The 27,061-nt window shown below is 47.1% G+C and overlaps 1 protein-coding gene across 1 annotated transcript in view; it reads right to left on the reverse strand.

Annotated features, from left to right (window-relative positions):
* LOC140460098 (uncharacterized) overlaps positions 1–21,499 on the reverse strand; it is a 42,671-nt gene extending 21,172 nt beyond the window's left edge. The window contains 2 exon segments of the mRNA XM_072554498.1: positions 14,832–16,326; positions 20,338–21,499. Coding sequence (XP_072410599.1) covers positions 14,832–15,970 — 1,139 coding nt within the window. The 5' untranslated portion in view covers positions 15,971–16,326; positions 20,338–21,499.
* Between the last annotated feature and the right edge of the window lie 5,562 nt (positions 21,500–27,061).

Genomic DNA, 27,061 nt, shown 5'->3' on the forward strand with positions numbered 1-27,061 from the left:
TAATTATATCAGCCTCCACCACTTTGTCTGGCAGCTCATTCCATCCACGTATCACACTCTGTGGGAACAAAGATATATTTCCCCCTAAACCTTTAGTTTTGGACTGCCCTCAATCAAAGGCAGGGGTTCAAAACACTCACCCTGACAACTCCCCACTGAGATTCCAGTCTGTAACTCCCTACCGGGGAGCTGTTATTCTGTATATAAACCCCACCCTGAACCCCTCGATTAGATTCCAGTCTGTAACTCCCTCCCGGGGTATCTGTTATTCTGTATATAAACCCCACCCCGAATCCCTCGATTAGATTCCAGTCTGTAACTCCCTCCCGGTGTATCTGTTATTCTGTATATAAACCCCACCCTGAACCCCTCGATTAGATTCCAGTCTGTAACTCCCTCCCGGGGTATCTGTTATTCTGTATATAAACCCCACCCTGAACCCCTTGATTAGATTCCAGTCTGTAACTCCCTCCCAGGGTATCTGTTATTCTGTATATAAACCCCACCCCGAACCCCTCGATTATATTCCAGTCTGTAACTCCCTCCCGGGGTATCTGTTATTCTGTATATAAACCCCACCCTGAACCCCTCGATTAGATTCCAGTCTGTAACTCCCTCCCGGGGTATCTGTTATTCTGTATATAAACCCCACCCTGAACCCCTTGATTAGATTCCAGTCTGTAACTCCCTCCCAGGGTATCTGTTATTCTGTATATAAACCCCACCCCGAACCCCTCGATTAGATTCCAGTCTATAACTCCCTCCCAGGGTATCTGTTATTCTGTATATAACCCACCCTGAACCCCTCGATTAGATTCCAGTCTGTAACTCCCTCCCGGGGTATCTGTTATCCTGTTTATAAACCCCCCCCCAACCCCTCGATTAGATTCCAGTCTGTAACTCCCTCCCGGGGTATCTGTTATCCTGTATATAAACCACCCTGAACCCCTCGATTAGATTCCAGTCTGTAACTCCCTCCCGGGTATCTGTTACTCTGTATATAAACCACCCTGTACCCCTCGATTGGATTCCAGTCTGTAACTCCCTCCCGGGGTATCTGTTATCCTGTATATAAGCCACCCCGAACCCCTCGATTAGATTCTAATCTGTAACTCCCTCCCAGGTATCTATTATTCTGTATATAATCCACCCCAAACCCTTCAATTAGATTCCAGTCAGGCACTCCTTTCCGGGTATCTGTTATTCTGTATATAACCCACCCCAAAACCCTCGATTAGATTCCAGTCTGTAATCCATCCCAGGTAGCTGTTATTCTACATATAAAGCCCTCCCAAACCCCTCGATTAGTTTGCAGCTTGTAACTCCCTCCCAGGTATCTGTTATTCTGGATATAAACACCTTCCAAAACTCTCAATTAGATCCCAGTCTGTAACTCTCTCCCGAGTATTTGTTATTCTCTATATAAATCACATGGAACCCCTCAATTAGATTGCAGCTTGTAACTCCCTCCCAGGTATCTATTATTCTGGATATAACCACCCCGAATCCCTCGATTAGATTCCAGTCTGTAACTCCCTCCTGGAGTATCTGTTATCCTGTACATAAACTACACCAAACCCTCGATTAGATTCCAGTCTGTAACTCCCTCCTGGAGTATCTGTTATTCTCTATATAAACCAATTGACCTAAAGCGCTGTGAAATTAATTCCCCCTATTACATGCAGCCTACTCTGCCAGGCTTCAGATTCTGTGCTGGTAAAGCCTGTTTCCTCTTCCTGTCCCTCACTGCAAACCTCCACCTCCCCGATCTCAGTGAGAGAGAGGCCTACCATATTCAGGCTGTGGGAAAATTGACGTAGACATGATTCTCGGTCAACAGGAAAGGCCTGGTTTATTTTCTACACCATATACCGTCAATGAGCCGAGGTTTGTGATGTGTGTGGCATCTCCGGGAGTCTGGGTCTCTGACATGGAGCTAACAACCTCTGGCCTTGGCCACCATGTGGCGGGAAAGTAGGCCTCAGGCCTACCATGGTTTGTGTGGTTGCTCGGGATCTAGATCATCATTTCCTTCCATTTCCCACCCACATTGGCCAACATCTGAGAGGCTGCGAGCCTCCATAGAGATTAGATACAGGGTAAAGGTTCCTCTACACTGTCCCGCCATCAAACCCACCAGGACAGGGACAGCACGGGGTTAGATACAGGGTAAAGGTTCCTCTACACTGTCCCGCCATCAAACCCTACCAGGACAGGGACAGCATAGGGTTAGACACAGAGTAAAACTCCCTCTACACTGTCCACCCAATCCCAGGGACAGGAACAGCGCAGGATTAGCTGCAGAGTAAAGCTCCCTCTACACTGTCCCACCATCAAACCCTACCAGGACAGGGACAGCATGGGGTTAGACACAGAGTAAAACTCCCTCTACACTGTCCCCCCATTCCAGGGACAGGGGCAGCACAAGATTAGATACAGGGTAAAGCTCCCTCTACACTGTCCACCCCATCAAACCCACCAGGACAGGGACAGCATGGGGTTAGACACAGAGTAAAACTCCCTCTACACTGTCCCCCCATTCCAGGGACAGGGGCAGCACAAGATTAGATACAGGGTAAAGCTCCCTCTACACTGTCCACCCCATCAAACCCTCCCAGGACAGGGACAGCACGGGGTTAGATACAGTGTAAAGCTTCCTCTACACTGTCCCCTATCAAACACTCCCACTGGGAGACCATCCCACAACCTGGACCTGCAGCTGATCGACCCTGTGGGGCAGCATGGGGACTGGCACTGACAGGGAGGGGGCTGTGCGAGGGGAGGGGGCTGGGATACATTCTCGGATTGTCTGGGTATGTCCTGACCCTGACCCCACCCTGCCCGTCCGAACGCAGACCCCGTTTTGATCGGCTGGTCGACCAGGTGGGGCTGCATAGCAGTGCCTTCCAGCTCCTTCTCCTAGGTTCCTAGAGAGCTGAGACGGTTAGGTGAGAGAGCTGCCCCCTTGCTGCAGATGTTCTCACTTCCCTAAACCCCTCTGGATAGCCCCCTCTGACTGCCTGATCACTGGGCACAGTGCAATCCCACCAGCAGAGATGGCTCCAGTCTGAGGGAAGCTCACCTCCCTTCACACGGCTGCCTCAGTCACAGGATTCTCACTTCAATGAGTTCGCCTGTAGGGGAGAGAGAGGGGGAGGGGAGGGGAAGAGGGGAGTGTGTGGGGGGAGAGGGAGGGTGTGTGTGTCTATGTGTGTGTGTCTATTCTCTGTGTGCGTGTGTCTATGTCTGTGTGTATGTGTGTGTCTATTATCTGTGTGTCTGTGTCTGTCTGTGTCTTGTGTGTGTGTGTCTATGTCTGTGTGTGTCTATATCTGTGTGTGTCTATGTCTGTGTGTGTCTATATCTGTGGGTGTGTGTGTCTATGTCTGTGTGTGTCTATGTCTGTGTGTATGTGGAAAATCACCCCCATGTATTTGTAACTGGAAACGGAGGAAGATGTTCACATTCATGGGTTAGATCAGCCCCTGGGGGAGGTGTTCAGTTCTGGGCCCTGCGTCTGAGGAAGGAGACACTGGTTCCAGAAGGGACACTACTCACACTGCATCTCGTTGAAAGGACTGTCACATTGAGTCTCAGACAGCCACTTCATGGTTTCAACCTGCAAATCCCTCGTTCTTAAGAAACCTGCAAACATCCCTTTAAACTTCCTTGTGGAGTGGAGTTGCAAGCCCCCTTTCCAGTGGAATTTCCTGAATACTGACAACTCTCCGTTTCCTGGTATGGAAGGTGCTAGCTCTGAAGAGAGGTTGAGTAGGTTAGGTTTATTTTCATTAGAAAAAAGGAGATTGAGGGGGGGGGGACCTGATATTGAGGTTTATAAAATCATGAAGGGTATAGACAGGGTGGATAGAGACAAGCTTTTTCCAAGGGTGAGGGATTCAATAGAGAGGTCACACTTTCAAGGTGAGAGGTGGAATATTTAAGGGGGATACATGTGGCAAGTACTTCCCACAGAGGGTGGTGGGCATTTGGAACGCATTGCCAGCAGAGTTGACAGAGGTAGGCAGGGTAGATTAAGTTAAGATGCATGTGGACAGATGCATGAGTAGATGGGGAGCAGAGGAATACAGATACTTAGGAATTGACCGACAGGTTTAGACAGTGGATTTGGATCAACTCAGGCTTGGACAGCTGAAGGGCCTATTCCTGGGATGTAAATTTTCTTTGTTCTTTGTTCTTGATCCTGAACCCGCTGAAGCTCATGTTGAGGCTGGAGGGTGAGAAGGGGCTGAAGTGAAAGATGAAATGGTGTTCCCTTTCGCTGCATTGGACACAGGACATGGGGCTGAGGGTGGTGTTGGCGTGTGAGAGCAGACCATTACAATGACACGGCTGCTCTGTGGGTACTCTCTGCCAGTGTATCATTTACTTTCCGCACCGCCTGTCACTCCTGTCTGCTTCTGAAATGAGGTAATCACACAGAAACACGGAAGAACGTGAGGTCAGAGTCCCACACCTCAAACTGTTGAACACAGTCTCCCCACTGTATCCGTGATGGTCACCAAGCACCAGGTTACTGTACCCCCATTTCCTGGCACGCAGTGTGCAACCGATATTGTAGTGCTTTGTATGATCATCAAAACATTTCAAAAAGGTTGCAGTGTTTCCTGCATCTGTCACCATTTCAGATTCCACCAAAGCCACTGAATATCTCGCATTTTCAAATGGTTAAGGGGAGGAAACAGGAACAGGATTGGGTTGCAGATCTATGAAATGCCTCTGCTTCACCCCCACCTCGATCTGTTTCTGTGGTTTTGTGCAGACACTGACTGGTTCCCTTCCATGAAAGAGATTTGTGAACTAGTTCAGTTTTAGTGATCCTCCAGCAGTTTTTCATACAGTGTCATCTCCACAAATGACCAGAAACATTTCTCTCCGTTTTCCAACCCCAACCTCTGCATGTTGGTGAGGCCACTGTTGGAACATTGTGAGCAATTCTGGTCTCCTTCCTATTGGAAAGATGTTGTGAAACTTGAAAGGGTTCAGAAAAGATTTACAAGGATGTTGTCAGGGTTGGAAGATTTAAGTTATAGGGAGAGGCTGAACAGACTGGGGCTGTTTTCCCTGGAGCATTGGAGGCTGAGGGGTGACCTTATAGAGGTTTATAAAATTATGAGGGGCATTGATAGAATAAACAGACAGTCTTTTCCCTGGGGTCGGGGAGTCCAGAACTAGAGGGCATTGGTTTAGGGTGAGAGGGGAAAGATATAAAAGAGACCTAAGGGGCAACTTTTCACACAAAAGGTGGTACATGTATGGAATGAGCTGCCAGAGGAAGTGGTGGAGGCTGTACAATTACAACATTTAAGAGGCATTTGGATGGGTATATGAATAGGAAGGGTTGGAGGGATATGGCTGGGTGCTGTCAGGTGGGACTAGATTGGGTTGGGATATCTGGTCGGTGTGGACAGGTTGGACCGAAGGGTCTGTTTCCGTGCTGTACATCTCAATGACTCTATGACTCTATGTTCTTTTGTTTCCTCTTTTCTAATTTTGTTTTCTGTTTGAAAGTTGATTGCAGTCAAAACCACATCAGGATTTGACCGTCACTCTGTTTGCAATAACCTCATTATCTCAGGATTTGAAAAGAGCAGTGTGCACACTGGGCAGAAACACGTATCATCTGTGTGTGTGTGTGTGTGTGTGTGTGTGTGTGTGGAAGGGTCTGTGAAGATTAATCTGAAATTTCCAAACACCAGCGCAATTTGACTGAGGAGAGACTGTGGAAAAGCAGGGAATTCGGGAAGGGATTTCTTTACCCATGGCAGTTGGAAATTCACCAACACAGTCACACTGGGGACAGACCATTCAGCTGCTCGGTATGTGGGAAGGGATTCACTTGCTCATCTACCCTCCTGACGCACCAGTGAACACACACCGGGGAGAAACCATTTACTCGCTCGGAGTGTGGCCAGGAATTTACCGGCTCATCCAGCTTGCAGATACACAAGTAAATTCACACGGGAGGGAAACCATTCCACTGCTCTGAGTGTGGGAAGGCATTCACTCGGTCATCTGATTTGTTCAAACTCCACCGCATTTACACTGGAGAGAGTCACTTGTTTGGAGTGTGAGAAAGCATTCACTCAGGCAACTCACCTGTGGACGCACCGGCGAGTTCACACCAGGGAAAGACCGTTCACCTGTGCCGTGAGTGGGAGAGGATTCACTCAGTCATCCAGATGACACGAAAAACGGTTGAGTAGTGGACAGTGTGGAGGAATGTTACAGGTTGTAGGGGGACTTGCATAAACCGCAGAATTGGGCTGAGAGGTGGCAAATGGAGTTCATTGCAGCTAAATGTCAGGTGATGCACTTTGGGAGAATAACAGGAAGGCAGAGTTCGAGGTCAATAGAAATATTCTTGGTAGTGTGGATATGCAGAGGGATCTTGGCATCAATGTACATAAATCCCTGAAAGTTGCCACCCAGGTGGATAGTGCTGTTAAGAAGGTGTATGGTGTGTTAGGTTTCATTCGTAGAGGGATTGAATTCCGGAGCCGCAATATCATGCTGCAACTATACAAAACGCTGGTGCAGTCACACTTAGAATATTGTGTACAGTTCTGGTCGCCATATTTCGGGAAGGATGTGGAAGCATTGGAAAAGGTGCAGAGGAGATTTACCAGGATGTTGCCTGGTCTGGAGGAAAGGTCTTATGAGGAAAGGCTGAGGGACTTGGGTCTATTCTCATTGGAAAGAAGAATGCTAAGAGGGAATTTGATAGAGACATACAAGATTATCGGAGGATTAGAGAGGGTAGACAGTGAGAGTCTTTTTTCCTAGGATGATGACGTCAGCTTGTACGAGGAGGGATAACTACAAATTGTGGGGTGATAGTTTTAAGACAGATATCAGAGGCAGGTTCTTTACTCAGAGTAGAGAGTGGGAAAGGCGTGGAATGCCCTACATGCCAATGTAGTTAACTCAGCCACATTAGGGAGATTTAAACAATCCTTGGATAAGCATATGGATGATGATGGGATAGTGTAGGGAGACGAGCTGAGAATAGTTCACAGGTCGGTGCAACATCGAGGGCCGAAGGGCCTGTTCTGCTCTGTATTGTTCTATGTTCTGTGTTCTAACACAACGGGGAGAGACCGTTCACCTGTTCCAATGGGTGGGAAGGGATTCACTCAGTCATCCAGCCTGTTAACCCACCAGCCAGTTCACAAAGACCCATAGTTCTGAAAGTCTTTGCGCTGCCCCACACCAAGGAATGTACTGTGATCTTTGGGTCATTTGTATGAATGTTACTAATCCTTGCTCACTTAGAGGTGCCGAGATTGTAGTTAAAATGTTCACAACAATGGTGCAACTATCGGGTAGGGTTTGGAAATGATCACATTTGTTGCTGTAGTTCAGCACATTCAGACTGAGAACAGACTATCCCCCCCCCCCCACAGGACTGAAGTCAGGACTGGCTGGTTCACCAGCAGTCCATTCCCATTTATCTGTAGGAATTGTGTACTGCACTTATCTATATCTAAACCATGTTTTCTGTGCCTGTTTCTGATGCTGTTTGGACCCCTGACATGTTCATCCCTGATCCCTGTCTGGGAGAACAATGACGTAAATCAGCCTTTTGTTGAAACTTTTGTGTACCAAGTCTTTATGTTCACTGTGAAATGGTTTCATTTCTGTGTCCCGAACTCCTCCAACTGTTCCCTGCAGCAAGTGTGAGGACCTGGTGGAGTTGGTCTGTCACTCTGAGGCGGACAGTCAGACCGTTCCACATGAGGGGGGCTGAGAGAAGGCAGACCCAGAGACAGGAGAAAGTGAGGACTGCAGATGCTGGAGATCAGAGCTGAAAATGTGTTGCTGGAAAAGCGCAGCAGGTCAGACAGCATCCAAGGAACAGGAGATTTCAGTGGATTTCAGTGTTACAACAATAACATGACCGAAAAGATATTTAAGAAGAAAAAAATAGAAATCAGAAAACCTGGAAATCTGAAAAGGACAAGTTTGAAACTAATTGGCGACAATTTGAAGTCTGTCTCCTTCAGAAAGAATACTTCCCATAGCCAACACTAACCCTGATAATACCTGTTCCTGATCAATCAGTGGACCTTCCGTGGTAGTTATTTTTTAAAAAATGAAAGTTAATAATTCATCACCCTCCCCACTGGTCAGACTATTACTGAAATATAGTTTCTAGCTCAGCTTGGATTGCCAAACACCTTTATCTTTCCCAATGTAGGAGAACCTTAAACCTGCAGTTTCACTTCCAGTCAGGAACAGATCACTGTTTGGCGCTAATCTCTGATCTGAAATATTGCTTTACCTCAGATAGTAAACCCAGCTGGAAATGAGATTCTGTTCTGTGTCCAGGAGCTCTGAGCTATGGAGGTCAGTGGCTGGGATACATTCCTTACACACTGCAGGATTAACCCATACGAGTGACATAAAATACCAAAGAGTCATTGCCCCCCCACCTCAGTGTGACCCTGAAGGATGTGTCCAGGCTGATGCCGTGCCATCCTCCTCACTGATTGCCCTTTCTGAGCTCCAGGTGAACCTATAGTGACGTGTTTGAAGCAAAGCTGATTTATTTGACATTTCTCTGGGATATTAAATCCCAGTCCAGTTGAGGAGGTTATTCACAGTATCAGAAACAGACTCCAGTGGTCAGGATAATTATATCTGAACATTACATCACAGGTCATGGTCACTTGGCCCATGGCGGTTGTATTGGCTGAAACAGAACCATCCAGATTGACGGTTAGTCCTTAACTCTATACACTGCAGCATTTCAAATGCAACCATGACCTCTCATTTGAACATGCTGAGGGTTTTTCAGATTAGATTCCTTACAGTGTGGAAACAATCCCTTCGGCCCAACCTGTCCGCACCGATCCTCTGAAGAGCAACCCACCCAGACCCATTTCCCTCCGACTAATGCACCTAACACTACAGGCAATTTAGTATGGCCAATTCACCCGACCGGCACATCTTTTGGACTGTGGGAGGAAACCGGAGCACCTGGAGGAATCCCCCGCAGACATGGGGAGAATGTACAAACTCCACACACACAGTCGCCCCGAGGCTGGAGTTGAACCTGGGACCCTGGTGCTGTGAGGCAGCAGTGCTAACCACTGAGCCACCGTGTCACCCAGAGTTTCTCCCTCCACCACCCCATCGGAGAGTTCCAGCTCCCCAACACCTCTGGATTTCCCCACTTCCCCTCTTTCTGTGAATTTCTTGAAATCTAAAACCTTTGAGTTACTGATCTCTCTGTTAAAGAGCAGCACCTTCCCATCCACTTAATCCAGACTCCATCATTTTATCATTTCAATTAAACCTCACTTCAGCCTCCTCTCTTCATCAGAAAACACCCCCAGCCTTTTCGATTCATCCTCACCGCCGCAACGCTGGAAACATCCTCATCAACCTGTTCTGTACCATCTCTCATGTGATCACATTGGTCCTGGCATGTGGGGGCCAGAACTGAGTGCCATGCTTTAGCTGTGGTCAAATGTGTGCTCTCATCAGTCACAGGAATTGTGTCTCTGGTGACACAGATAGACAGGGTGATGATGAAGGCGCTTGGCAGGCCTGACTTCAATGCATAGAATGGGATAGCAAAATGCAGAGGATGCAGACAATCAAAATGTGGAGTTGGTTTAAGGAAGAGATATTGGGTGTCCTTGATAGGTATGTCCTTGTCAGGCAGGGAGAAAGTCATAAGGTAAGGGAACCGTGGTTTCCAACAGAAATTGCATCTCTTGTTATGAAGAAGAAGGAGGCTTTATGCGTTGATGAGGCAAGATGATTCAGATGAGACATGAGCAGTCTTTACAAATAGAATAAAGGAGAACCCTAAAGCTTTCTATAGATATGTGAGGAATAAAAGGATTACTAGGGTAGGAATAGGACCAATCAAAGACAGAAGTGGGAAGTTGTGTGTGGTCCCTGTGGAGATTGAAGAGGTGCAAAACAAACATTTCTCATTGGTTTTCACTTAGAAAAAGGATAATATTGTAGAGGAGAAGAATGAGGTACAAGATATTAGATTAGAAAGGATCGAGGTTAATTACTGAGAGGTGTTATCAGTTCTAGAAGGAGTGAAAGTAGACAAGTCCCTGGGCTGGATGGGATTTATCCGAGGATTCACAGGGAAGCTAGGGAGGAGACAGCAGACCCTCTGGCTTTGATATTTCAGTCATCATTTTCTACAGGTTTGGTACCAAAGGACTGGAAGATTGCAACTGTTGTGTCCTTGTTCAAGAAGGGCAGTAGAGATGACCCAGGTAATTATAGACCAGTAAGCCTTACGTCTGTTGTAGGAAAGGTTTTGGAAAGGATTATAAGAGATAAGATTTATAATCATCTAGCAAGCAATATTTGATTTCAGATAGTTAACATGGTTTGTCAAGGGCAGGTCGTGTCTCACAAACCTCCTTGAGTTTTTTGAGAAGGTGACCAAGCATGTAGATGAGGGTCGGGCAGTTGATGTGGTGTACATGGACTTCAGTAAAGCCTTTGATAAGGTTCCACATGGTAGGCTGTTGGAGAAAATGCAGAGGCATGGAATTGAGGGTGATTTAGCAGTTTGGATTAGAAACTGGCTTTCTGAAAGAAGGCAGCGAGTGGTGGTTGATGGAAAATATTCAGCCTGGAGTCTGGTTACTAGTGGTCTGCCACAAAGATCTGTTTTGGGACCACTGCTGTTTGTCATTTTTATATATGACTTAGACGCAGGCATAGGTGGATGGATTAGTAAATTTGCAGACGACACAAAAGTCAGTGGAGTAGTGGACACTTTGGAAGAATGTTACAGGTTGCAGGGGGACTTGGATAAACTGCAGAATTGGGCTGAGACGTGGCAAATGGAGTTCATTGCAGCTAAATGTGAGGTGATTCACTTTGGAAAGAATAACAGGAAGGCACAGCACTGGGTTAATGGAAAGATTCTTGGTAGTGTGGATGTGCAGAGGGATCTTGGCATCAATGTACATAAATCCCTGAAAGTTGCCACCCAGGTGGATAATGCTGTTAAGAAGGCATACGGTGTGTTAGGTTTCATTCATAGAGGGATTGAGTTCCGGAGCCACAATATCATGCTGCAAATATACAATACGCTAGTGCGGCCACACTTGGAATAGTGTGTACAGTTTGGTCGCCATATTTCAGGAAGGATGTGGTAGCTTTGGAAAAGATGCAGAGGAGATTTACCAGGATGTTGCCTGGTCTAGAGGGAAGGTCTTATGAAGAAAGGCTGATAGACTTGAACCTGCTCTCATCGGCAAGAAGAAGGCTAAGAGGGGATTTGATAGAGATATACAAGATGATCAGAGGATTAGAGAGGGTACTCTGTGAAAGTCTTCTTCCTAGGATGATGACGTCAGCTTGTACGAGTGGGCACAACTACAAATTGAGGGGTGGTAGATTTCAGACAGATGTCAGAGGCAGGTTCTTTATGCAGAGAGTGTAAGGGCGTGGAATTCCCTACCTGCTAATGTAGTCAACTCAGCCACATTAGGGAGCTTTAAACAATCCTTGGAAAAGCACATGGATGATTTTGGGATAGTGTAGGGGGACGAGCTGAGAATAGTTCACAGGTCGGCGCAACATTGAGGGCCGAAGGGCCTGTTCTGCTCTGTATTGTTCCATGTTCTAATAGTCAGTGCAGTCAGTCCAGGATTTGGAAGATTTGAAGATTTTATAGGGAGAGGCTGGGACTTGTTTCCCTGGAGTGTAGGAGGCTGCGGGGGTGACATTACATAGGTTTATAAAGTCGTGGTGTGGAGGAACTGGTGTTGGACTGGGGTGGGCAAAGTTAAAAATCACACAACACCAGGTTATAGGCCAACAGGTTAAACCTATCACCTGGTGCTGTGTGATTTTTAAACTTTATAAAATCATAAAAGACGTAGAGAAGGTGAATAGCAGTGTGCAGGCGTTCCCAACTAGACAGCATGGGTTTAAGGTGAGCAGCAAAAGATTGAATCGGGTCCTGAGGGAAAGATTTTTCACACAGAGGGTGCTGCACATATGGAACGAGCTGCCAGAGGAAGTGGTACAGACTGGTATAATTATATAAATTTAATGACATTTGATCAAGTACGTGGATAGGAAGGTTATAAAGAGATGTAAGCAAACATAGACCAATGGGACTAGATCAATTCAGCGAACCTGGTCAACATGAATGAATTGAGCAGAATGACCTATTTTTGTACTGTGACTCTAATTATCCTGGTTTTCCCACATGGAACTGGATGTTTACTCCTCGGGTCTGGGACACACTGCTGTGTGTTTATTTATTAACGAGGCCAAACGAAACTTCAGATTATAATAAAGCTAGATTCATCAGTGACTCAACAACCAACTTCCATTGTGGACAAGTCACCTTATTTCACAGGAAGTTATTCAAAATATGTTTCTTAAGTATTATCGAAACACTACAGATTTTAATTGGCTGAGAAAAGTCAGACATTTTCACCGTTACAATCCCATGTGGGTTAGTTTGATCATCAACTACATTTAACGAATCGAATACTGATTGTAGTTGTATAGATACGTTTATAAAGGGGTGGCACACTAGCTCAGTGTTTAGCCCTGTTGCCTCACATCACTGGGGCTCTGGGTTTGATCGCTTCCTCTGGTGACTGTCTGGGTGGAGTTTTCATATTCTCCTTGTGGCAGCGTGGGCTTCTCCCCTCTGTCCAAACGTGTGTAGGCTCGATAGATTGGCTATTCTAAATTGCCCATATACCCAGGGATATCCAAGCTAGGTGGATAAGTCATGGGAAAAATCGATAGGGGATGGGGATGGGTCTGGGTGGGCTGCTCTTCGGAGGGCCAATATCAACTCCATGGGCTGAATGGCCTGCTTCCACACGTTTGGGATTCTATTACTTTATGAAATTGATTTCAGTTTTATGATGGCTAACCTAGTCTCACTTTCTTGCTGATTAGTATGAATTAGTTTAATAGGGACTACCCTCAGTACTAAAGCTCTGCTCTAACTAGCATTTTTGACAGTTTCCAGCATCACCTCCCTGCTCTTATATTCTCCGCTCAACCAAATACCTCGCTGATCTTCCTGTCCGTCCACCTTCAGGGATCTGTGTACATCACTCCTAGTTCTCGCTGTTCCTCTACACTTCTCAGTATAAGAACAAAGAAAACTTATAGCCCAGGAACAGGCCCTTCGGCCCTCCAAGCCTGAGCCAATCCAAATCCACTGTCTAAATCTGTCGGTCAATTCCTAACCATCTGTATCCCTCTGCTCCCCACCTTCTCATGCATCTGTCCAGACGCATCTTAAATGAATCTACCCTGCCTACCTCGACCACCTCTGCTGGTAATGCGTTCCAAACGCCCACCGCCCTCTGTGTGATGCACTTGCTGCGTGTATCCCCCTTAAATGGAGTTCAATGTGGGTAAGTGTGAGGTGATTCACTTTGGTAAGAGTAACAAAAAGATGGGGTACTGGGCTAATGGTCGGATACTTGGTAGTGTGGATGAGCAGAGGGATCTTGGTGTCCATGTACACAGATCTGAAAGTTGCCACCCGGGTAAATAGTGCAGTGAAGAAGGCATATGGCGTACTGGCTTTTATTGGTAGAGGAATTGAGTTCCGGAGTCCTGAGGTCATGCTGCAGTTGTATAAGACTCTGGTGCGGCCGCATCTGGAATATTGTGTGCAGTTTTGGTCGCCATACTATAGGAAGGATGTGGAGGCACTGGAACGGGTGCAGAGGAAGTTTACCAGGATGTTGCCTGGTATGGTTGGATGATCGTATGAGGAAAGGCTGAGGAATTTGGGGCTGTTTTCATTGGAGAAAAGAAAGTTTAGGGGGGACTTGATAGAGGTGTACAAGATGATTAGGGGTTTAGATAGGGTTGACCGTGAGAACCTTTTTCCACGTGTGGAGTCAGCTAATATGAGGGGGCATAGCTTTAAATTAAGGGGTGGTAGGTATAGGACAGATGTTAGGGGTAGATTCTTTACTCAGCGAGTCTTGAGTTCATGGAATGCCCAGCCAGTAGCAGTGGTGGACTCTCCCTCTTTATGGGCATTTAAACGGGCATTGGATAGGCATATGGAGGATAGTGGGCTAGTGTAGGTTAGGTGGGCTTGGATCGGCGCAACATCGAGGGCCGAAGGGCCTGTACTGCACTGTATTGTTCTATGTTCTATGTAAACTTGCCACCTCTCACCCTGAAAGCGTGACTTCTCGTTATTGAATCCTTCACCCTGGGAAAAAGTTTGTCTCTATCCACCCTGTCTAAACCCTTCATGATTTTGTAAACCTCAATCAGGTCCCCTGTCAACCTCCTTTTTTCTAATGAAAACATTCCTCACCTACTCAACCTCTCTTCATCACTAGCACCTTCCATACCAGGCAACATCCTCGTAAACCTTCTCTGCACCTTCTCCAAAGCGTCCGACAGATTATTGTGCAGTTCCTTGCCCCGGTGTCCCCCGCTCTCCCAGGTTCACTACTTCCAGAATGAATTCCATTGGCCCCCGTTCTGCCCGTTTGTCTAGTCGATTAACATCCTGCAATCTGCGACTTTCCTCCTGATTGCCCACCGCATGGCCAACTCCGGTGAAATCGACAAACACCTTCATCATGGCCCCGAGCTGAAGTCTAAATCCTTGATATGCACAACAGAAGCAGGCAGGGAGGAGGAAGTGAGGACTGCAGATGCTGGAGACCAGAGTCAAAAAGTCACACTCCTGTTGAAGAGCTTATGCTTGAAATGTCGACAGCCCTGCTCCCCGGATACTGCCTGAGCAGCTGTGCTTTTCCAGCACCACACGTTTTGACAGTGGAGCTGGGCAGCCAGACGAGGTTCACTGCTGGCTGGAGGTAACAGCAGCAGAATCCAGTTTCTGCTGCGCTCGCAGGTGAAGTCGCTGGTGTCTCAGGAGGTTGTGCGACTGAGCGAATCCTTTCCCGCACACAGAGCAGATGAACGGCCCCTCCCCAGTGTGAATTTGCTGATGTTTTAGCAGATTCTGTTTACTTTTGAACTTCTTCTCGCAGTCAGAACATTGAAAGGGTCTCTCATCGGTGTGGACCAGTTGGTGTGTCGTGAGATGGGACGACTGAGTGAATCTCTTGCCACACAGGGAGCAGCTGTACGGTCTCTCCCCAGTGTGAACTCGCTGGTGGATCAGAAGGTCAGACAAATCAACAAATTCCTGTTTACACTCAGCACAGGAGAACGGCCTCTCTCCAGTGTGAACGCGATGGTGTCTCAGCAGGTGGGATAACCGAGTGAATCCTTTCCCACAGACAGAGCAGGAGAACGGCCTCTCCCCACTGTGAGTGTACTGGTGTTTAAGAAGATGCTTCCTGCTTTTAAATTTCTTCTCACAGTCAGGACATCCAAAAGGTCTCTCGTCGGTGTGAACAAGTTGATGTGTCAGGAGGTAGGATGAACTAGTGAATCCCTTCCCACACACGGAGCAGATGAACGGTTTCTCCCCAGTCAGAGCGCGTTGGTGATTCAGCAAATCCTTTTTACTTTTAAAGCTTTTCAAGCAATCAGAACATTTAAAAGGTCTTGCATCAGAGTGAACAATTTGGTGTGTCAGGAGGTGCGATGACTGAGTGAATCCTTTCCCACACACTTTGCAGGTGAACGGTCTCTCCCCAGTGTGACTGCGCTGATGTATCAAAATATCCTTCCTGCTTTTAAAACTCTTCTCACAGTCAGAACATTGAAACGGTCTCTCATCAGAGTGAACCTGCTCGTGGGTTCGGAGGGTTGATAAAGCATTAAATCCCTGCCCACACACAGAGCAGGTGAATGGTTTCTCCCCAGTGTGAACATGCTGGTGTGTGTAGAGGCTGGATGACTGAGTGAATCCCTTCCCACACACTGAGCAGCTGAACGGCCTCTCCCCAGTGTGGCTGCGTTGATGAGTTTCCAACCCTGACGGGTAACGGAATCCCTTCCCACATTCCCCACATTTCCATGGTTTCTCCATAGTGTCAGTGTCCTTCGGTCTTCCCAGGTTCAATGACTGACTGAAATGGATGTGCCCAGACAGATCACTTGGGAAGGTCTCTCTCTCTCTTCGTTGTGGACGGTGTAATTATTTTTCAGGATGAGTAACTGGTTAATGCTCTTTCCACAGTCAGTTCACTGGGAATACTCTCCCTCACGTGTGCGAGGGTGTCTTGGTGCTTTTGCACTCTCAGTGATGTTTAAATTCTTCTCTCACAGACTGCGTGTCCTCTTCCACACTCAGTGACTAGTGATATTCAGATCTCGATGAACTGAGTGACTCTGTCAGATCTTGATGTGTTGATTCTGGTCTGTCCATACAACCCTCGGAGTATCCTGAAAAAGGAGTTTAAAGTGCAATATTTAGAATATGAAATAAACAAACAGATCATTCAGTTCAATTACTTGGCAGTTTTTATTTTCCCTCCTGTTCACCACATTCTCAGCCAGCCAACTGATGTTTCTGATCCTTTTCCCTACTCAGACTCCTGTGGATGACATTATCCATTCACACAACCATTTACAGCATAACCTGTAGCCCGAGTCTTTCAGACCCCTCTCCTATGTGTGAATTCACTGGTGGGTCTGCACAGCAAGTCATTCAGATAATCACTTTCCAGACTTAGCGCAGCTGAATGATATCTCCCTAGAGTGAACCCGCTGGTGTCTCAGCAGATTGGATGACTGAATGAATCTCTTCCCACACTCCGTGAAGGAGCATGGTCTCTCCCTAGTGTGAACATGTTGATGGGATATCAGATTGCTGAATCTTTTACAGCATTTCCCACAATCTGGACATTGAGAAGGCCTCTCCTGAGTGAACTTGCTGGTATGTCAGCAGGGTCCATGGTTGCATGAACCCCTCACCACACTTTGAGCAAGTGAATGGTCTCACCCCACTGTGACCATGTTCGTGAATTTCCAGTTCAGACAGGAAGCTAAATCCTTTGCCACAAACTCCACATTTCCCCATGGATATCACATGTGGTTCTTGGGGGCCGGAAGGTTGTCTGACGCCTCACCCACACACAGAAGACAAACGTGCTTTTTTCCCAGACATGAATGAGTTTTTTTCCCTTCCATGTTCAGATCTGCTGATATTCAGTTTGTGAGAAATTGAGCAAACCCTGATTTGATGCGAGGCTTGAATTTTCCCTATAACATCCTGTGAAATTGGTTTAAAACAGAAAAAAGGAAGAGTGCCTTCAAAACAAAAACAAAAATCAGGTTGTGAAATTGAGCTCCATGAATCCAGTAATTTATAGGAATGGCACTCAGAAAAGGCGAGAATGGAAGTTGCTGAGTTGATGTAATAAATGAACTCTTCTACAAATAGCCATCAGGGAAGGGTAACTGCCGCTCAGTTTTGAATGGACAAGACTTTGGCCTCTTAGGGAGCACAGGGAGAGAGAGAGAGCGAGAGAGAGAGAGCGAGAGACAGAGAGAGAAAAAGAGAGAGAGAGAGAGCGAAAGCGATAGAGGCTGCAGAGTATGATTAGATTAATTAGATTAGATTAGATTCCCTACAGTGCGGAAACAGGTCCTTCCACCCAACAAGTCCACACTGACTCTCCAAAAAGTAACCCACCCAGACCCATTTCCCTCTGACTAATGCACCTAACACTATAGGCAATTTAGCGTGGCCAATTCACCTGACCTGCAGATCTCTGGATTAACATACAACATCAAAGTGCAGTGCAGGCCCTTCAGCCCTTGATGTTGCGCCGACCTGTCATACCAATCTGAAGCCCATGTAACCTACACTATTCCACGTACATCCATTTGCTTGTCCAATGACGACTTAAATGTACTGAAAGTTGGCGAATCTACTACCATTGCAGCCAAAGCATTCCATACCCTTACTACTCTCTGAGTAAAGAAACTACCTCTGACACCTGTGTTATATCTATCACCCCTCAATTTAAAGCTATGCCCCCTCATGCTCACCGTCACCATACTTGGAAAAAGGCTCTCCCTGTCCACCCTATCTAACCCTCTGATGATCTTATATGGGTCTACTAAGTCACCCCTCAACTTTCTTCTCTCTAACGAAAACAGCCTCAAATCCCTCAGCCTTTCCTTGTAAGACTTTCCCTCCATACCAGGCAACATCCTAGTAAATCTCCTCTGCACCCTTTCCAAAGCTTCCACATCCTTCTTATAATGCGGTGACCAGAACTGTACACAATACTCCACGTGTGGCCGTACCAGAGCTTTGTACAGCTGCAGCATAACCTCATGGTTCTGGAACTCGACCCCTCTACTAATAAAAGCTAAAACACTGTGTGCCTTCTTAACAACCCTGTCAACCTGGGTGGCAACTTTCAATGATCTGTAGACCTGGACACCGAGATCTCTTTGCTCATCTACACTACCAAGAATCTTACCATTAGCCCAGTACTTTGCATTCCGGTTACTCTGACCAAAGTGAATCACCTCACACTTATCCGCATTAAACTCCATTTGGCACCTCTCAGCCCAGCTCTGCAGCTTATCTATGTCTCTCTATAACCTACAACATCCTTCATCACTGTTCACAACTTCACCGACCTTAGCGTCGTCTGCAAATTTACTAACCCACCCTTCTACACCCTCATCCAGGTCGTTTATAAAAATGACGAACAGCAGTGGACCCAGCACCGACCCTTGCGGTACACCACTGGTAACTGGACTCCAGGATGAACATTTCCCATCAACCACCATCCTCTGTCTTCTTTCAGCTAGCCAATTACTGATCCAAACTGCTATATCTCCCACAATCCCATTCCTCCGCATTTTGTACAATAGCCTACTGTGAGGAACCTTATCGAACGCCTTGCTGAAATCCATATACACCACATCAACCGGTTTACTCTCATCTGCCTGTTTGGTCACCTTGCAAAGAACTCAATAAGGTTTGTGAGGCATGACCTACCCTTCACAAAACTGTGCTGACTATCCCTAACCAAATTATTCATTTCTAGATGATTATAAATCCTATCTCTTATAACCTTTTCCAACACTTTACCGACAACTGAAGTAAGGCTCACTGGTCTATAATTACCAGGTTTGTCTCTACTCCCCTTCTTGAATAGGGGAACCACATTTGCTATCCTCCAGTCTTCTGGCACTATTCCTGTAGACAATAACGATTTAAAGATCAATGCCAAAGGATCGGCAATCTCGTCCCTGGCTTCCCAGACGATCCTAGGAAAAATCCCGTCCGGCCCAGGGGACTTAGCTATTTTCACACTCTGCAGGATTTCTAATACCTCTTCCTTGTGAACCTCAATCCCACCTAGTCTCGTAGCCTGTATCTCAGTATTCTCCTCGACAACATTGTCATTTTCTAGAGTGAATACCTTCGAAAAATATTCATTAAGTGCTTCCCCTATCTCCTCTGACTCCACACATAACTTCCCACTACTATCCTTGATTGGCCCTAATTTTACTCTCTAGAAGAAAGTGAGAATTGCAGATGCTGGAGATCAGAGCTAAAAATGTGTTGCTGGAAATGCGCAGCAGGACAGGCTGCTTTAAGGACATGCACGGTGACCTCTCCTTTCCTGTTTCTAACCTCAGACTATACTACCTCATTTGACGAGTCCCCAAACATCCTTTCTGCAACTGTAATACAATGCCACACCTCCCTCTCTTTTACCATCTTCTCTGTTCTTACTGATTGTGGGAGGAAACCCATGCAGACACGGGGGGAACGTGCTAATTCCACACAGTCACCCGAGTATGAGCAGAGAAGAGGAAGCAAGGTGGGAGAAAGAGAGAGGAGCAGGAGGAGAAAGCAAGCAGGAGCATTGGAGAGATGGGGGCTATGTGTCAGTGAGGTCTGTGCAGAAGCAAGGGATGTCACATGTTTGTGTGAGTGGGATAAATCAGCAGCAGATAGCTGGGGGATGGGCAGTGATGGAACCCTCACTTAGCTACTACCAGAGGAAACAATGATAAACTATCACTTCCAGTTAAAGCACTCATTAAAGGTGGAGGAGGTTAAATGATCAGGGAGGAGAGGAATGAAACACAGCGTGGATGCACATGAGTTCAGATCCACAGTAAAGGGTCACACCAGCCCCAGACCCATGAAACACAGCACAGCAAGATAAGCCAAAGGTGTGCAGGTTGTGTGGATTGGCCATGCTAAATTTCCCATAATGTCCAGGGATGTGTAGATTTGGAGAATTAGCCATGAGAAATGTAGTTACAGGGACAATTGGGTCAGGTTGGGGAGCAGTAAGTCTTGGTGAGATGCTCTTTGGAGAGTTGGTGTGGACTTGCTTCGCCTGTTTTTACACTGTAGGGATTAGTTTTTAAAAATAAGGATTGAATTGCTGATGAATGCTCAATAATACTCACTTCTGAAACAATTTCACCATTACGAAATGGAAAATCTCCTGCTGGATCCTGCAGTCAGGAACATGGCAGAATTGGAATCAGAGAAAAACTTCTGAGTTTTGAAACCCTCCGTTCCTCTGTAAAATGAGGTGACAAAGAAAATCAGGATCAGTCGAGGTAGAAATTCAGAAGAGACTAGCATTTCTCCTGGCTTGAGGGCTAAATGTCCACCTGTAAAATGAGTTTCAAAAATTCATCACCAGCAGTTCAGGACAGGCATTTACATGTGGGACGAGGTATTTTAGTGGCAAGGTTACGTTACGGAGGGTGGGTTTGAGAGATTTGATTGATGAGTCCCAGTTAAGGATGTCTTTGCTTCTTAGAATTAGAATTAGCATTCCTACAGTGTGGAAACAGGCCTTTTGGCCTGACCAGTTCAAACTGACCATATGAACAGTAATCCACCCAAACCCATTCCCCTACCCTAAATTTAATCCTGACTAATGCACCTAACTTATACATGCATGGATACTGTGGGACAATTTAGCATGGCCAATCCACCTTAACGTGCACATCTTTGGGCTGTGGGAGGAAACCCATGCAGACACAGGGAGGAGAATGTGAAAACCCCACACGGATAGTCGCACCTGCCTCCCAAGGCTGGAATGTAACCCAGGTCCCTGGCGCCATGAGGCAGTGGCACTAAACACTGAGCCACCGTGCCACTCATGCTACCAATCCTGTTCTTCTTAGGAGTATTTGGATAGCAGGGCTTCGAAATGCAGGAAGGAGAACATTAGAAGAGTTGCTGAAGAGTTAGTTAACAACAGAAAAATCCTCAGCAACAACTTTCAGTAATTATAGGAAACGCTTCAGTAACAATAGGCGTCAATGGCGGGGCATGTACCCAGCATCCTCCGCGATCATGAAAGTCCTCCACCCACATCACGTGGGAGGCGGGGCAAAGCGGGGCGCATGCGTATTGGAAGCGACCGCGGTGGGCACAGACCCTACGGGGGGGGGGGTGAACCGGTACCCGGAACGGCTGCGAGAAACCGCTCCGACTCAGAGGCGTGCACCTTGGACGAGAAGCTGCAGGTCAGTTCGCGGCGGCTTCGGGCCGTCTCCCCGGGAACGGTCCGAGGTGAGCAGCCGCCATCTTGGCCGGGGATCCGGGCGCATGCGCGGGACGCGGCGGTGACGTCAGACCGCGGGGCGGGGCCTATGACGTGTAGGTCCGAGGCGGGGCTATGACGTCGGGATTCGGTGATCCGTCGAGTCCCGGGGAGGGTTCGGTGATGTCATGACGCCCATTGTCCTCGAGCCTCAGTCACGTGGTTGTGGAGGAAAAAGGCGCGGGATTTGTTGCAAAAGTTGTCAATGGGATGTGACTGAAACAATGTCAGACCTGGATGGTTCAAATCCCCCATCTCTTACAGGAGGGGGGCTGAGGTTACTCTCACTTCTTTCACATGTGAAGCCCCAGAAGGGTTTTTCAGCCTCCCCGCAGGTTACATTCTCAAGTGAACTTTAACAGTAGATGCTGACTGTGGGTGTGAGGCTGTGCCCCAAAGTTCAGACTGAGCCTGATCCCTGTTAAAGTGACCAAACAGAAACTGACAGCCGAGTCCTTAACCCATAGGGGACCGAGTCCTCAACCCACAGGGGACCGAGTCCTTAACCCACAGGGACCGAGTCCTTAACCCACAGGGACCGAATCCTCAACCCACAGGGACGGCCTCAACACTCTCTCTCTCTCACTCACCCACCCCCCAACAAACACACACACACTCCCACACACACACACACTCCCACAGACCCACACACACACTCCCACAGACCCAAACACACTCCCACAGACCCACACACTACAACAAAAACACACTCCCACACACACCCACACACCCATACTCTCCCACAGACCCACACACACTGCAACAGTCCAACACACACCCCCACCCTTCCACACACACCCCAACAAACACTCCCACAGACCCCAACAGACCCACACACCCCCCCCACACACACACCCCCACAGACCCACACACCCCCACAGACCCACAAACTCCCACAGACCCACACACACTCCCACACACACTCCCCCCCCCCCCACACACACACACACACTCCCACACACCCATACAGACCCACACACTCCAACAAAAACACACATACACACTCCAACGAAAACACACATACAGACCCACACACTCCCACAGACCCACACATACTCCCACACACACACCCACACACACTCCCACAGACACACACACACACACACACTCCCACAGACACACACACACACACTCCCACATACCCATACAGACCCACACACTCCAACAAAAACACACATACACACTCCAACGAAAACACACATACAGACCCACACACACTCCCACACACCCACATGCTCCGACAGACCCACACACCCACAGACGCACACACACTCCCACAGACTCTCCCACAGACTCTCCCATGCACTCACCTTCTCACAGGCTTATACCTCCTCACTCACTCGTACACATATACACACTCTCATAACCCCCGCACGCACACATACAGAAAATTTGTGAGGTGATTTTGTACTTGCAGAATTACATTTTATTTTGCTCAAAACCTGCGGAAATCCACATAAAGTTCTGTAAATCCATTTTTTAGATTAGAATCAGTCTGAACATTGGGGCACAGACAGCCTCACACAGGGCACCTCTCACCTTCGATGCGTTATCTGGGCCAACATGACACCAATTGTTAACGTTCACTTGAGAATGTAACTTTTGAAACAAAAGTTCTGGGATTTACATATGAAAGAACTCAAATCAACATGGTCATTCTAAAAGATGAGAAACTTAACAGAATCCAGGTCTTTTTCAATATATAATTTCAGTTACATCATACTGTAAACTTTTGCTAAAAATTCTGTGTCCTCTGATCTAATACTCCACGACTACCTGATGAAGGAGCAGCGTTCCGAAAGCTAATGCTTCCAAATAAATCTGATGCAGTATAACCTTGGTGTTGTGTGATTTTTAACTTTGTACACCCCAGTCCAACATCAGCACCTCCAAATCAGTCCAACCAATAGCAGTGAGTGTTTAAATTACAACATTTAAAAAGGTATCTGTATGGGTGTATGAATAGGAAGGTCAACAATCTGAGGGATTCAACAGCTTTTCCCATATCTTCATACCCCAAACCCCACTAGACCTTCTCAGCATTTCGGCTGCTACCACATGCAACCCATTTTTAGTGACTAATGTAAAAGCGCTGCAACTTGGAGACAAAAATACAAATTGCTGGAAAATCTTAGCAAATCTGGCAGCATCTGTGGTGAAAAATCAGAGTTCACATTTTGGTATGAGTGACACCTAATGGTCCACAATATTTTATCAGAGTTAGAGACAAAAAAAACTGCAGGTGCTAGAATCCAAGGTAGACAAACAGGAGGCTGGAAGACCACAGTAGGCCTGGTAGCACCAGGAGGTGGAGAGGTCAATGTTTCAGGTGTAACCCTTATTTTACCAGGCTGGCCTCCCCCAACACCATTGTGGATCCAACTGTGTTTTACTCTCTCTCTCTCTTTGGGATCTATTTCACCCTGCACCCCCCCCCCCCCACCCCGTCCCCCCACCCGTCCCCCCCGTCCCCCCAACTCCCTATTACCCTATCTTCTGCACAAACAGCAACCCTTTCCTAGCTCCCATCAATTCTGAAGATGGGTCACTCAACCGTGATGTTCATAGAAACTACTCTTGATTTTTTTGAGACAGCCTACCTCAAGGAAATTTGCAACGGGGCAGATGGACTGCAGTCCTTATGTTGCTCTGCCCCTCTACAGTTATAAGACCATAAGGCCATAAGAAACAGGTGTGGAAGCAACGCAATTCAACACATTGAGTCCACTCCGCCATTCAATCATGGCTGATGGGTATTTTAATGCCACTTACCCTCGCTCTCCCCGTATCCCTTAATTCCTTGCGAGATTGAGAATTTATCAATCTGTGCCTTGAAGACATTTAACGTCCCGACCTCCACTGAGCTCCGTGGCAATGAATTACGCAGGCCCACCACTCTCTGGCTGAAGAAATGTCTCCTCATTTCTGTTCTAAACTGACCCTCTCTAATTCTAAGGCTGTGCCCATGGTCCTAGTCTCCCTGCCTGACGGAAACAATTTCCCAGCGTCCATCCTTTCTAAGCCATGCATTATCTTGTAAGTTTCTATTAGATTTCCCCTCAACCTTCTAAACTCGAATGAATACAATCCCAGGATCCTCAGTCGTTGATCGTATGTTAGGCCCATTCCTGATGGAAGGGCTTTGCCAGAAATGTCAATTTTCCTGCTCCTCGGATGCTGCCTGACCTGTTGTACTTTTCCAGCACCACTCTAATCTAGACTACCATTCCAGGGATCATCCATGTGAATCTCTGTTGGACACACTCCAGTGCCAGTCTGTCCTTCCTGAGGCGTGGGGTCCAGACTTGGACACAGTATTCTAAATGGGGCCTAACCAGAGCTTTATACAGCCTTAGTAGCACATTGCTGCTTTTACATCAGTGTGTGTGCAGCTGTTGTATCTGCGCGGTCACATGGGAAGCTCAGGGACCCGGTGGGTCTGTGGGGTGAGCACACGATTCCGTTCACCTGGTACAAACACTGACTTTCAGTTGTAATGACAAGTCCACTGTGTACAGGAAACCCATTGGGAGCTCCCCGCTTTGTTATATGTGCATAGGAATCAGTTTAGCTCAGTTGCTTTACAGAGTGGTGTGACGCCAGCAGCGTGGGTTCAGTTCCCATCACCGGTTTGAGGTTCCAACGAAGGACTCTCCTTCTCAACTTCTCTTCCCTGGCCTGAGGGCCACCGGACTTCAGGTTAACACACCGCCTTTCGCATCTCTCTCTGTAATGAGAGAGCAGCCCCTATGGTCTGGTAAGACCACACAGGGATTACAGGAGATTGGTGGGAATCTACAAAAACCAGAGATGGGCTGCTGAGCCCATAGCGCAGAGGTGTGGGGGGGTGGGAGGTGGTGAGAAACAGGGAATCAAGTGTCCGGGGAAACCAGGAGAGACCTATTCGAGTGTAAGACTGAAGAACTGGTAGTGAGCCTCCCCAACCACCCCCCCCCACTCCACAACAATGAGGTTTTGTTGATGTGTCTGTAAAATACTTCCTCCTTAGTTTCATGCTCCTTCATGATTTCATTTCAGAGTAGACCTGCCACAGTCAAGAATGTGCACATCAGCCTGAATTGTCAGTGGAGATTAATCAGCGCCTTCTCGTTGGAGATGTTCATCAGTGCAGTCTTTCAGAGACTGAATTGTATATCTGCTACCATTGGGCCATTGGCAATCCAAGTAAAAGTTCACAATTTTACCGTGAATATGTTTACACAATTTTCTTTGAATCAAGGGGAAAAGATTTCAGATTGAGCTCCACCAAATCAGCAAGACTTTGCAGAATATTATCCTCTGGGCAGTTACAGGGTTGTTCATGGATGCTGGAACAAACTAAATAGGTTTACAGGATGATTAATACGGGCAATAGCAGCAGAACCAGAACCCAACCTTCACTTCTGAACTGACTGATATCTCAGCAGGTATTACAATGGAGTGAATTCCCTCTCCCACACACACAGACACACACGTTACCCAGTTTCAGCATGTTACTCTACAGAGAGCTTCTGAAGAAGGGGGCACTGGACATAAAATGTTGACCCTGTTTCTCTCTCCACAGATGCTGCCAGACTTGCTGAGTTTCTCCAGCAGATTTGAATAACTGCCTAAAAGCTCTTCCAAGAGGCAGAGCAGATGAATTGTTTCTCCTCAGTGTGAACTCGGTGGTGTGACAGGAAATGGAACCTTCCGCACAAACAGGGAAGGTGAATGGTCTCCCCTCTGTGTGGTCACTGTGGGACCAGCTCGAATGATTGAATGAATCATTTCCCCCACCCAGGCCAGTGAATCCTCTCTCTCCCCCGTGTGAGCTCACTGGGGTAGGGTGAGGGGGGATAAATTGTTGAATTTTTTTCACGGGAAATGCAGTTTTGCAGGGTCTCTCCTCAGTGTGAACTCTGGTGAGAGAGATCACGGAGATATCTGAGTAAGTCCCTTCCCACATATGGAACAGATGAATGGTTTCTCTCCAGTGAATCCTTTCCTATAGCGTTCATATTTCCAAGGTTTCTGCCTGGTGCCATTGTTTCTGCGTTTCTCCAGGTTGGACAATCAGTTGAAGCCCTGAACTCACCCTCACATGTACTGGGGCTCCCTGTTGGGAGCAGTGTGATTGAGGGGTTTTTCACACTGTGAAACTGATTAAAGCTCCTTCCACAATCACCGCTGCACTGCAACCCACTAACTCAGATTGTGTGTGTGTCTCTCAGCAATTTTCACTGATATTTGAACCATTCTCCCGCAGACAGAGCAAATATTTCTCCTTCCACTTTCAAAGATCAATGCGATTGCAGTCCTGATCGATTAAGAGGCTCTGTTAGTGTTAACATGAAATTGAGTTTCCAAATTATGAACCCTCCCCTTCTAATATCCTGTGAAGGAGCTTACTCAAGTCAACACTGTCAGCCGAGGTTAGGAATTCAGAACAGACCATTTTAGTTTTCAGGAAACATCTTTCCTCCCTTGTTCTTGAAAAGCTGTAAATCGCAGTTTAAGGAGAGAGACAGACGATTCCTTTGTAGCTGAGTTTCTGTGTGCATTACGAATGCAGAATCTTCAGTACAGAA

The sequence above is a fragment of the Chiloscyllium punctatum genome, chromosome 36, assembly GCF_047496795.1.
Source record: "Chiloscyllium punctatum isolate Juve2018m chromosome 36, sChiPun1.3, whole genome shotgun sequence".
Lineage (NCBI taxonomy): Eukaryota > Metazoa > Chordata > Chondrichthyes > Orectolobiformes > Hemiscylliidae > Chiloscyllium > Chiloscyllium punctatum.